This window comes from Asterias amurensis, chromosome 3 (genome assembly GCF_032118995.1).
Source record: "Asterias amurensis chromosome 3, ASM3211899v1".
NCBI classification, from domain to species: Eukaryota; Metazoa; Echinodermata; class Asteroidea; order Forcipulatida; family Asteriidae; genus Asterias; species Asterias amurensis.
This window is the reverse complement of record NC_092650.1, coordinates 3,853,405-3,867,359: the sequence shown is the minus strand read 5'-3', so window position 1 is coordinate 3,867,359 and position 13,955 is coordinate 3,853,405. Positions and strand designations below refer to the sequence as shown.

At 38.7% G+C, this 13,955-nt stretch overlaps 1 protein-coding gene across 1 annotated transcript in view; it reads right to left on the bottom strand.

The window, feature by feature from the left end:
* LOC139935228 (uncharacterized) overlaps positions 1 to 13,955 on the bottom strand; it is a 105,080-nt gene that overhangs the window by 46,614 nt on the left and 44,511 nt on the right. The window contains exons 26-34 of the mRNA XM_071929728.1: positions 12,362 to 12,613; positions 11,060 to 11,311; positions 9,683 to 9,934; positions 7,401 to 7,652; positions 6,388 to 6,639; positions 4,086 to 4,337; positions 3,073 to 3,324; positions 756 to 1,007; positions 89 to 340 (exon numbers count right to left, since the gene is read on the bottom strand). Of these exons, the coding sequence (XP_071785829.1) occupies positions 89 to 340; positions 756 to 1,007; positions 3,073 to 3,324; positions 4,086 to 4,337; positions 6,388 to 6,639; positions 7,401 to 7,652; positions 9,683 to 9,934; positions 11,060 to 11,311; positions 12,362 to 12,613 (2,268 nt within the window). The remainder of the gene's footprint in view (positions 1 to 88; positions 341 to 755; positions 1,008 to 3,072; positions 3,325 to 4,085; positions 4,338 to 6,387; positions 6,640 to 7,400; positions 7,653 to 9,682; positions 9,935 to 11,059; positions 11,312 to 12,361; positions 12,614 to 13,955) is intronic.

Below are 13,955 nucleotides of genomic sequence, written 5' to 3'. Positions count from 1 at the left end.
CTGTCTGTGTGCTAAAGGACCAAGCCAACGGAAGGGCAAACAAAAAATAAACAGTAGTTGCAGAATAAAGTACCACAATCAGGCTTACCTGCAGCTGTAATCAATACTGTGAAACTGCAGCTATTCTGGTTGCTGGCAGCATCCCTGTAGGTGTATGTTACTATGTTACTTCCAACTGAGAAGAAGTCATTGGGATTGTTGGTACTTGACACGAAAAAGAAGCTTCCAGAATTGTCAGAGACAGTGGGTTGTTGCCAGGTAACCTGCCTGCCAGTACCACCAAAGGGAACCTCAAAGGCAATGTCGTCTGGGCATGTTACTACCGGTGGTATGTTGTCAACTGTAAGTTAAAACGAAATATAAATTAGAATTCACTATAAATGTAGTCATACTTTAGATTCTGTCATACGTCTCTAAATAAGCAAGTGTAAATCTATACATTGTACATAGGAATCAGTGTTTCAATATATTGTTTTTAAGCATGGTGACTTGATGGTTGGGAACTGTTGTCTGTTCAGACATGTATTTAAGATCAGGTGTATGAACGCTCCAGGCATGTATTTGTTTTCAGTGGTCCTTTTCTAGGGTTTCCCATGGTTACCCAGGTACCCGCAGTATTCACCTTGGGTACCGTTCTTAACATTAATGTTGGCAGGATCCTGTATTTGCGCTAAAGGACCAAGCCATTGGAAGGGCAAAAAAAAAAAAAAAAAAACCTGGTAGTTTAAGCATTTGTAACTACAACAAAGGCTTACCTGCAGCTGTAATCAATACTGTAAAACTGCAGCTATTCTGGTTGTTGGAACCATCTCTGTAGGTGTATGTAACTATGTTACTTCTAACTTGGAAGAAGTCATTGGGATTGTTGGAACTTGACACAAAAAAGAAGTTTCCAGAATTGTCAGTGACAGTGGGTAGTTGCCAGGTAACCTGCCTGCCATTAGCACCAAAGGGAACCTCAAAGGCAATGTTGTCTGGGCATGTTACTACCGGTGGTATGTTGTCCACTGTAAGTTAAAACAGAATATAAATTAGAATTCACTATAATTGATGTCATGCTTTAGATTCTGTCATTAGTTCTAAAGCAAGGGTAAATCCATAACAAACCAAACAAAATTAACATATGGGATCAGTGTTTCAATACTTTGTTTTTTAAGAGTGGTAACTTGATTTTTGGGAACTGTTTTCTGTTTGGTGTATTTAAGATCAGGTATTGACCCAATTCACTTGACGTATCATCAGAATAATCTTGGATGCGCCATTTTGGTGGTCAATGTCAATGTGTGTTATTCAGAGAAGTGGGCATTTTAGGCGACGTTGCATTTACATGAAACCTATTGACCACCAACTTGTGTGTGACCCACGTGCAAGGGGTCAATATGAACGCTCAGATAGCTGGCAACATTTTAATAATAAAACATCGTGGAAATTCAAGGTCTATGACATGCACTCATTTTGTATGAAATTTCAATGCTATTTTGAATCTTAGAGAATGCTCCCCTGGGGAGTAGATTTTACAAAAATCCAAATACACAAATGTTTTGACGCGTGAGGTGAACACATGTTAACTATTACCCTGAATTATTTTGGGGTCAAAACAAATTTTGTTCGCCTGTAAGTTTTTTTTTTTAGTAGGCCACATGTACTATTGACAAAAAGGTCCTTGATTTTTGACAATTTATCTCCCCTGTCCTTGGTAATGATTTTTTCATAAACAAACATTTATACTGGTTCTGATTGAGGTTAGATTGTAAAAAAAAAATAATTTTGCAAATAATGTTGACACATGGCAGCTATGCATGTATTTGATTACATTGGTCCTTTTCCAGGGTTTCCCATTGGTACCCATGTACCCGCAGTATTCACTTTGGGTTTCGGGCTTCAACATTAACACTGGCAAGGTTTTGTCTGTCTCATAAAGGAACAAGCCGATGGGAGGCAAAGAAGAAAAAAATAGTAGTTTAAAGGGACACAATGCCTTGGACGGTCAGCCATATTTGACTCCCATAAATGGCCGACAATGTTATTCGACATGGTAAAAAGAAAACTGTGCAATTTCGCGGCATGTTTGTTTGGATCATTGTATTCTACTTTTACAACATCTTTCTACCCAATGTATTTTATACCAAACGCTTTTCAAAGACCAACTCGACCGATCCAAGGCAACGTGTTCCTTTAACCCTTTAGCATGCATGCAACATTAAACATAACATCACACTCTCCTCAGTGCGCCATGAAAATTCAATCGAGTTCCGGCCGTATCAAGATATCGTCGGATAACTTTCGGTGTGATTATTTTCTTGTGTTACAAATTGAGTTTATTTTGTAGAGGATGAAATTATCTTTTGAATGATTTTCACAGTTCCTTTGTTTGACTCACCAAATTCAAGCTTTCAGGTTGGAAACATAAGAGAGATCAACAAAAATTTGAAAACATTATTTGCGTATCAAGTGAGGTTTGTTTACGTGGAAAGTTGTGCACACACGTATTCTCGACTTTACTGTCGTCCAACAGGAAAACAAAGCTACGAAAAGTGGTTGAAAATAATCACAACATATCCTTAGAATTGTAAATGTCATGTATGCCTCTATTATCAACAGATACCTTCTGCACCTAAATCTTTTGCAAAACCCTTTGAAACCGCGGTATTCCATATGTAAAAACACCAGAAAGTTTGACGTGAAACAAGCGGGAGACTGCCATTACTGTGTACATGCGTAGTGCGTGGTACATCCCCTACACGGTCCTGCTACACTAAGAAAAAGTATGGCTCCACACAGAGAAAAAGCACCCACTCATACATGCGTTGTTCGATTGTGTAATGACTTTCAACCTTTGAACCTTATGTCATTTTTTCTTATGTGGACAATGTGCTATTTTTAGACTATTGTTATCTTGAGATCACTCTCTATCTACGGCTGTTTGCTGCAATATAATAACATGTTTTAACAACTCAAATTACACCATGTCAAACTGTGCGGGCACATGCAGATGGTATGCGCGGTAATACGCAGGGCGCCTCCGGGCGGTATGCGGAGTAAAGGGTTAAGCGTCAATTACCAAAAGCTTACCTGCAGCTGTAATCAATACTGTGAAACTGCAGCTATTCCTGTTGCCAGCATCATCACTGTAGGTGTATGTTACTAAGTTACTTCCAACTGAGAAGAAGTCATTGGGGTTGTTGGAACTTGACACAAAAAAGAAGTTTCCAGAATTGTCACTGACAGTGGGTAGCTGCCAGGTAACCTGCCTGCCAGTACCACCGAAGGGAACCTCAAAGGCAATGTTGTCTGGACATGATACTACTGGTGGTATGTTGTCCACTGTAAGTTAAACAAAAAGAAATTAGAATCCACCATAGATTGTCTTTTTGTCTCTAAAGTTAGCCAGGGCAAACTTAACAGGTGCCAAGCAGCGAATATTTTCTGGAACGCTATCCTAGTAAATAACCGCCCAAACATTGCTTAAAACCCATCAAACATCTAGTGTTCACTATCAATTTCGCAAAGTGCTTTGCATACAAGTTCCTCAAAAAAAATTAGTCTATAACAAGTTTACACTGAAAAAGGTCGCACTTAAAACGGACAGATCACAAAAACCTCAGAAAGATTTAATTTACCCCAGGACAGGAAATTTTCAGAAGAACAAAAACACAACATGTTCCCAATATTTTACTACAGTGATGCATGATCTAACAAAATGAATTGTTTTTGACTTATGTATGTAGTACAAACATGTATTTGTGAGATTTTCAAAAGTAACTTGAGTTTCCTGTTTTGTTTGAAGAAACTGATTTGAAAATTGAGTAATCTTAATCGGTCCATTGTTATATGAATCACAGATCATTATTGTATGATTCTCATTAACGAACGCTCAGGACATCTTTTGTTTTACAGTGGTCCTTTTCTAGGGTTTCCCATGGTTACCCAGGTACCCGCAGTATTCACCTTGGGTACCGGCCTTTAACATTAATGTTGGCAGGATCCTGTATTTGCGCTAAAGGACCAAGCCATTGGAAGAGCAAAAAAAATAGAAATAAAAAACCCTGGTAGTTTAAGCATTTGTAACTACAACAAAGGCTTACCTGCAGCTGTAATCAATACTGTAAAACTGCAGCTATTCTGGTTGTTGGAACCATCTCTGTAGGTGTATGTAACAATGTTACTTCTAACTTGGAAGAAGTCATTGGGATTGTTGGAACTTGACACAAAAAAGAAGTTTCCAGAATTGTCAGTGACAGTGGGTAGTTGCCAGGTAACCTGCCTGCCATTAGCACCAAAGGGAACCTCAAAGGCAATGTTGTCTGGGCATGTTACTACCGGTGGTATGTTGTCCACTGTAAGTTAAAACAGAATATAAATTAGAATTCACTATAATTGATGTCATGCTTTAGATTCTGTCATTAGTTCTAAAGCAAGGGTAAATCCATAACAAACACACAAAATTAACATACGGGATCAGTGTCTCAATACTTTCTTTTTTAAGAGTGGTGACCTGATTTTTTGGAACTGTGTTCTGTTTGGTGTATTTAAGATCAGGTATTGACCCAATTCACCTGACGTATCATCAGAATAGTCTTGGAAGCGTCATTTTGGTGGTCAATGTCAATGTGTGTTATTCAGAGAAGTGGGCATTTTAGACGTCGCTGCATTTACATGAAACCTATTGACCACCAACATGTGTGTGACCCACGTGCAAGGGGTCAATATGAACGCTCAGATAGCTGGCAACATTTTAATAATAAAACATTGTGGAAATCAAGGCTTTTGACATGCACTCATTTTGTATGAAATTTCAATGCTGATTTGAATCTTAGAGAATGCTCCCCTGGGGAGTAGATTTTACAAAAATCCAAATATACAAATTTTTTGACGCGTGAGGTGAACACATGTTAACTATTACCCTGAATTATTTGGGGTCAAAACAAATTTTGTTCGCCTGTAAGTGTTTTATTTTAGTAGGCCACATGTACTATTGACAAAAAGGTCCTTGATTTTTGACAATTTATCTCCCCTGTCCTTGGTAATGACAAACATTTATACTGGTTCTGATTGAGGTTAGATTGTAAAAAAAAAATTATTTTGCAAATAATGTTGACACATGGCAGCTATGCATGTATTTGATTACATTGGTCCTTTTCCAGGGTTTCCCATTGGTACCCATGTACCCGCAGTATTCACTTTGGGTTTCGGGCTTCAACATTAACACTGGCAAGGTTTTGTCTGTCTCATAAAGGACCAAGCCGATGGGAGGCAAAGAAGAAAAAAATAGTAGTTTAAAGGGACACAATGCCTTGGACGGTCAGCCATATTTGACTCCCATAAATGGCCGACAATGTTAGTCGACGAGGTAAAAGGAAAACTGTGCAATTTCGAGGCATGTTTGTGTGGATCATTGTATTCTACTTTTACAACATCTTTCTACCCATATGTATTTTATACCAAACGCTTTTCAAAGACCAACTCGACCGATCCAAGGCAACATGTTCCTTTAACCCTTTAGCATGCATGCAACATTAAACATAACATCACACTCTCCTCAGTGCGCCATGAAAATTCAATCGAGTTCCGGCCATATCAAGAAATCGTCGGATAACTTTCGGTGTGATTATTTTCTTGTGTTACAAATTGAGTTTATTTTGTAGAGGATGAAATTATCTTTTGAATGATTTTCACAGTTCCTTTGTTTGACTCACCAAGTTCAAGCTTTCAGGTTGGAGACATAAGAGAGATCACAGAAAATTTGAAAACATTATTTGCGTATAAAGTGAGGTTTGTTTACGTGGAAAGTTGTGCACACACGTATTCTCGACTTTACTATCGTCCAACAGGAAAACAAAGCTACAAAAAGTGGTTGAAAAAAATCACAACATACCCTTAGAATTGTAAATGTATGCCTCTATTATCAACAGATACCTTCTGAACCTAAATCTTTTGCAAAACCCTTACAAATCGCGGTATTCCAAACGTAAAAACAACAGAAAGTTTGAGGTGAAACAAGCGGGAGACTGCGATTACTGTGTACATGCGCGCGTAGTGCGTGGTACGTCCCCTACACGGTCCTGCTACACTAAGAAAAAGTATGGCTCCACACAGAGAAAAAGGACCCAATCATACATGCATTGTTCGATTGTGAAATGACTTTCGACCTTTGAACCTTATGTCATTTTTTCTTATGTGGACAATGTGCTATTTTTAGACTATTGTTATCTTGAGATCACTCTCTATCTATGGCTGTTTGCTGCAATATAATAACATGTTTTAATAACTCAAATTACACCATGTCAAACTGTGCGGGCACATGCAGACGGTATGCGTGGTAATACGCAGGGCGCCTCCGGGCGGTATGCGGGGTAAAGGGTTAAGCGTCAATTACCAAAAGCTTACCTGCAGCTGTAATCAATACTGTGAAACTGCAGCTATTCCTGTTGCCAGCATCATCACTGTAGGTGTATGTTACTAAGTTACTTCCAACTGAGAAGAAGTCATTGGGGTTGTTGGAACTTGACACAAAAAAGAAGTTTCCAGAATTGTCACTGACAGTGGGTAGCTGCCAGGTAACCCGCCTGCCAGTACCTTTGAAGGGAATCTCAAAGGCAATGTTGTCTGGACATGATACTACTGGTGGTATGTTGTCCACTGTAAGTTAAACAAAAAGAAATTAGAATCCACCATAGATTGTCTTTTTGTCTCTAAAGTTAGCCAGGGCAAACTTAACAGGTGCCAAGCAGCGAATATTTTCTGGAACGCTATCCTAGTAAATAACCGCCCAAACATTGCTTAAAACCCATCAAACATCTAGTGTTCACTATCAATTTCGCAAAGTGCTTTGCATACAAGTTCCTCAAAAAAGATTAGTCTATAACAAGTTTACACTGAAAAAGGTCGCACTTAAAACGGACAGATCACAAAAACCTCAGAAAGATTTAATTTACCCCAGGACAGGAAATTTTCAGAAGAACAAAAACACAACATGTTCCCAATATTTTACTACAGTGATGCATGATCTAACAAAATGAATTGTTTTTGAACTATGTATGTAGTGCAAAGATGTATTTGTGAGATTTTCAAAAGTAACTTGAGTTTCCTGTTTTGTTTGAAGAAACTGATTTGAAGATTGAGTAATCTTAATCGGTCCATTGTTATATGAATCACAGATCATTATTGTATGATTCTCATTAACGAACGCTCAGGACATCTTTTGTTTTACAGTGGTCCTTTTCTAGGGTTTCCCATGGTTACCCAGGTACCCGCAGTATTCACCTTGGGTACCGGCCTTTAACATTAATGTTGGCAGGATCCTGTATTTGCGCTAAAGGACCAAGCCATTGGAAGAGCAAAAAAAATAGAAATAAAAAACCCTGGTAGTTTAAGCATTTGTAACTACAACAAAGGCTTACCTGCAGCTGTAATCAATACTGTAAAACTGCAGCTATTCTGGTTGTTGGAACCATCTCTGTAGGTGTATGTAACTATGGTACTTCCAACTGGGAAGAAGTCATTGGGATTGTTGGAACTTGACACAAAAAAGAAGTTTCCAGAATTGTCAGTGACAGTGGGTAGTTGCCAGGTAACCTGCCTGCCATTAGCACCAAAGGGAACCTCAAAGGCAATGTTGTCTGGGCATGTTACTACCGGTGGTATGTTGTCCACTGTAAGTTAAAACAGAATATAAATTAGAATTCACTATAATTGATGTCATGCTTTAGATTCTGTCATTAGTTCTAAAGCAAGGGTAAATCCATAACAAACACACAAAATTAACATACGGGATCAGTGTCTCAATACTTTGTTTTTTAAGAGTGGTGACCTGATTTTTTGGAACTGTGTTCTGTTTGGTGTATTTAAGATCAGGTATTGACCCAATTCACCTGACGTATCATCAGAATAGTCTTGGAAGCGTCATTTTGGTGGTCAATGTCAATGTGTGTTATTCAGAGAAGTGGGCATTTTAGACGTCGCTGCATTTACATGAAACCTATTGACCACCAACATGTGTGTGACCCACGTGCAAGGGGTCAATATGAACGCTCAGATAGCTGGCAACATTTTAATAATAAAACATCGTGGAATTTCAAGGCTTTTGACATGCACTCATTTTGTATGAAATTTCAATGCTGATTTGAATCTTAGAGAATGCTCCCCTGGGGAGTAGATTTTACAAAAATCCAAATATACAAATTTTTTGACGCGTGAGGTTACCCTGAATTATTTGGGGTCAAAACAAATTTTGTTCGCCTGTGTTTTATTTTAGTAGGCCACATGTACTATTGACAAAAAGGTCCTTGATTTTTGACAATTTATCTCCCCTGTCCTTGGTAATGACAAACATTTATACTGGTTCTGATTGAGGTTAGATTGTAAAAAAAAAATTATTTTGCAAATAATGTTGACACATGGCAGCTATGCATGTATTTGATTACATTGGTCCTTTTCCAGGGTTTCCCATTGGTACCCATGTACCCGCAGTATTCACTTTGGGTTTCGGGCTTCAACATTAACACTGGCAAGGTTCTGTCTGTCTCATAAAGGAACAAGCCGATGGGAGGCAAAGAAGAAAAAAATAGTAGTTTAAAGGGACACAATGCCTTGGACGGTCAGCCATATTTGACTCCCATAAATGGCCGACAATGTTAGTCGACGAGGTAAAAGGAAAACTGTGCAATTTCGAGGCATGTTTGTGTGGATCATTGTATTCTACTTTTACAACATCTTTCTACCCATATGTATTTTATACCAAACGCTTTTCAAAGACCAACTCGACCGATCCAAGGCAACATGTTCCTTTAACCCTTTAGCCTGCATGCAACATTAAACATAACATCACACTCTCCTCAGTGCGCCATGAAAATTCAATCGAGTTCCGGCCATATCAAGAAATCGTCGGATAACTTTCGGTGTGATTATTTTCTTGTGTTACAAATTGAGTTTATTTTGTAGAGGATGAAATTATCTTTTGAATGATTTTCACAGTTCCTTTGTTTGACTCACCAAGTTCAAGCTTTCAGGTTGGAGACATAAGAGAGATCACAGAAAATTTGAAAACATTATTTGCGTATAAAGTGAGGTTTGTTTACGTGGAAAGTTGTGCACACACGTATTCTCGACTTTACTATCGTCCAACAGGAAAACAAAGCTACAAAAAGTGGTTGAAAAAAATCACAACATACCCTTAGAATTGTAAATGTATGCCTCTATTATCAACAGATACCTTCTGAACCTAAATCTTTTGCAAAACCCTTACAAATCGCGGTATTCCAAACGTAAAAACAACAGAAAGTTTGAGGTGAAACAAGCGGGAGACTGCGATTACTGTGTACATGCGCGCGTAGTGCGTGGTACGTCCCCTACACGGTCCTGCTACACTAAGAAAAAGTATGGCTCCACACAGAGAAAAAGGACCCAATCATACATGCATTGTTCGATTGTGAAATGACTTTCGACCTTTGAACCTTATGTCATTTTTTCTTATGTGGACAATGTGCTATTTTTAGACTATTGTTATCTTGAGATCACTCTCTATCTATGGCTGTTTGCTGCAATATAATAACATGTTTTAATAACTCAAATTACACCATGTCAAACTGTGCGGGCACATGCAGACGGTATGCGTGGTAATACGCAGGGCGCCTCCGGGCGGTATGCGGGGTAAAGGGTTAAGCGTCAATTACCAAAAGCTTACCTGCAGCTGTAATCAATACTGTGAAACTGCAGCTATTCCTGTTGCCAGCATCATCACTGTAGGTGTATGTTACTAAGTTACTTCCAACTGAGAAGAAGTCATTGGGGTTGTTGGAACTTGACACAAAAAAGAAGTTTCCAGAATTGTCACTGACAGTGGGTAGCTGCCAGGTAACCTGCCTGCCAGTACCACCGAAGGGAACCTCAAAGGCAATGTTGTCTGGACATGATACTACTGGTGGTATGTTGTCCACTGTAAGTTAAACAAAAAGAAATTAGAATTCACCATAGATTCTGTCATTTTTTCTCTAAATTAGCCAGGGCAAACTTAACAGGTGCCAAGCAGCGAATATTTTCTGGAACGCTATCCTAGTAAATAACCGCCCAAACATTGCTTAAAGCCATTGGACCCTTTCGGTTCAGAAAAAAAAAAAAAAGTTCACAGATTTACAAATAACTTACAGGGTTTACAGAAGGCAATGGTGAAAGACTTCTCCTGAAATATTATTCCATGAAATGCTTTACTTTTTGAGAAAACAGCAAAACAATATAAATTCTCGTTAACGAGAATTACGGATTTATTTTAAACACATGTCATGACACGGCAAAACGCGCGGAAACAAGGGTAGGTTTTTCCGTTGTTTTCTCCCGACTCCGATGACCGATTGAGCCTAAATTTTCACAGGTTTGTTATTTGATATAGAAGTTGTGGTACACAAAGTGTGGGCCTTGGACAAAACTGTATACCGAAAGGGTCCAATGGCTTTAAAACCCATCAAACATCTAGTGTTCACTATCAATTTCGCAAAGTGCTTTGCATACAAGTTCCTCAAAAAAGATTAGTCTATAACAAGTTTACACTGAAAAAGGTCGCACTTAAAACGGACAGATCACAAAAACCTGAGAAAGATTTAATTTACCCCAGGACAGGAAATTTTCAGAAGAGCAAAAACACAACATGTTCCCAATATTTTACTACAGTGATGCATGATCTAACAAAATGAATTGTTTTTGAACTATGTAGTATGTAGTATTTGTGAGTTTTTCAAAAGTAACTTGAGTTTCCTGTTTTGTTTGAAGAAACTGATTTGAAGATTGAGTAATCTTAATCGGTTCATTGTTATGTGAATCACAGATCATTCTTGTATGATTCTCATTAACGAACGCTCAGGACATCTTTTGTTTTACAGTGGTCCTTTTCTAGGGTTTCCCATGGTTACCCAGGTACCCGCAGTATTCACCTTGGGTACCGGCCTTTAACATTAATGTTGGCAGGATCCTGTATTTGCGCTAAAGGACCAAGCCATTGGAAGGGCAAAATAAAATAGAAAAAAAAACCCTGGTAGTTTAAGCATTTGTAACTACAACAAAGGCTTACCTGCAGCTGTAATCAATACTGTAAAACTGCAGCTATTCTGGTTGTTGGAACCATCTCTGTAGGTGTATGTAACAATGTTACTTCTAACTTGGAAGAAGTCATTGGGATTGTTGGAACTTGACACAAAAAAGAAGTTTCCAGAATTGTCAGTGACAGTGGGTAGTTGCCAGGTAACCTGCCTGCCATTAGCACCAAAGGGAACCTCAAAGGCAATGTTGTCTGGGCATGTTACTACCGGTGGTATGTTGTCCACTGTAAGTTAAAAAAAAATAGAATTAGAATTCACCATAGATTCTGTCATTTTTTCCTTAAGGTAGCCAGGGTAAAAATGGTAGGTGCCAAGCAGCCTGAACATCTGGCGCACACTTTGATGCTTGTGAATAATGCCAGAGACTGGCCTCTAGCCTGCGTGCACATTCACCTTTGACCTACATTCATTTCACACAGAGACACGCAATCAAATTCTATGGCGAACATGATAGGAATGTACTGTTTGGGCATTTATGGAAAGCCATGTCACTGCACGTTTATCCAATGATATCATTGTATCCAATGGAATCAATGGATCTAAGAAGCAGGTACCTGTCTTTATCCTTGGGGATACGAGGGAGAGATGTGTTGGTACCCGACGTCACACCTTAGTACAACCATTTGTATGTATTCCACTGACCATGTGTGAAGTCTGATACCTTACAAACGAGTGTTGAATTTGTATTAAGGACATTTAGTTGCAACACCACACATCCCTGTGTGGCATGGATTAAAAGTAAGGTCGTTTTTCCAAACTTCTTGCTCAGTATGTCTACCAACAGTGATAAGCTTCTGACTGTGCTGTCCGTATTTCCAGTCGATCTTTTTTTCATGACAATCTTTTTATGAAAGATGCACACGTTAAATAAAATATAAAAAAAATGTTGTCTCTTGCAGTGTTTCATTGGTAATTTGACCTGTCAAATCGGATTGGCGGGAAGTAGGTGGAAATTTCTTGATTGGGTTTCACAGCTAAAAATGCTTCCTAAGGGATAAAAAAGACCTACTGTTCTATCGGGTTAACTTTTTCCTTTATAAAACTTTGGTCTTGTTAAAAAAATATTCCGGTCCAGTAAACCTTCTGAGCAACAAGCCCTGCAGTCTTGTGGATTTTTTCCCAAATTTCGAGCCCTGCGCAGTATAACTCACCTTAGGCACCGGGCTTTAACATGTTGCCAGGATCCTGTCTGTGTGCTAAAGGACCAAGCCAATGGAAGGGGCAAACAAAAAATAAACAGTAGTTGCAGAATAAAGTACCACAATCAGGCTCACCTGCAGCTGTAATCAATACTGTGAAACTGCAGCTATTCTGGTTGCTGGCAGCATCCCTGTAGGTGTATGTTACTATGTTACTTCCAACTGAGAAGAAGTCATTGGGATTGTTGGAACTTGACACGAAAAAGAAGTTTCCAGAATTGTCAGAGACAGTGGGTAGTTGCCAGGTAACTAGCCTGCCACTAGCACCAAAGGGAACCTCAAAGGCAATGTTGTCAGGGCATGTTACTACCGGTGGTATGTTGTCCACTGTAAGTTAAAACAGAATATAAATTAGAATTCACTATAATTGATGTCATGCTTTAGATTCTGTCATTAGTTCTAAAGCAAGGGTAAATCCATAACAAACCAAACAAAATTAACATACGGGATCAGTGTTTCAATACTTTGTTTTTTAAGAGTGGTGACTTGATTTTTGGGAACTGTTTTCTGTTTGGTGTATTAAAGATCAGGTATTGACCCAATTCACTTGACGTATCATCAGAATAATCTTGGATGCGCCATTTTGGTGGTCAATGTCAATGTGTGTTATTCAGAGAAGTGGGCATTTTAGACGTCGCTGCATTTACATGAAACCTATTGACCACCAACATGTGTGTGACCCACGTGCAAGGGGTCAATATGAACGCTCAGATAGCTGGCAACATTTTAATAATAAAACATTGTGGAATTTCAAGGCTTTTGACATGCACTCATTTTGTATGAAATTTCAATGCTGATTTGAATCTTAGAGAATGCTCCCCTGGATGGGGAGTAGATTTTACAAAAATCCAAATATACAAATTTTTTGACGCGTGAGGTGAACACATGTTAACTATTACCCTGAATTATTTGGGGTCAAAACAAATTTTGTTCGCCTGTAAGTGTTTTATTTTAGTAGGCCACATGTACAAATGACAAAAAGGTCCTTGATTTTTGGCAATTTATCTCCCCTGTCCTTGGTAATGACAAACATTTATACTGGTTCTGATTGAGGTTAGATTGTAAAAAAAAAAATATTTTGCAAATAATGTTGACACATGGCAGCTATGCATGTATTTGATTACATTGGTCCTTTTCCAGGGTTTCCCATTGGTACCCATGTACCCGCAGTATTCACTTTGGGTTTCGGGCTTCAACATTAACACTGGCAAGGTTCTGTCTGTCTCATAAAGGAACAAGCCGATGGGAGGCAAAGAAGAAAAAAATAGTAGTTTAAAGGGACACAATGCCTTGGACGGTCAGCCATATTTGACTCCCATAAATGGCCGACAATGTTAGTCGACGAGGTAAAAGGAAAACTGTGCAATTTCGAGGCATGTTTGTTTGGATCAATGTATTCTACTTTTACAACATCTTTCTACCCAATGTATTTTATACCAAACGCTTTTCAAAGACCAACTCGACCGATCCAAGGCAACGTGTTCCTTTAACCCTTTAGCATGCATGCAACATTAAACATAACATCACACTCTCCTCAGTGCGCCATGAAAATTCAATCGAGTTCCGGCCGTATCAAGAAATCGTCGGATAACTTTCGGTGTGATTATTTTCTTGTGTTACAAATTGAGTTTATTTTGTAGAGGATGAAATTATCTTTTGAATGATTTTC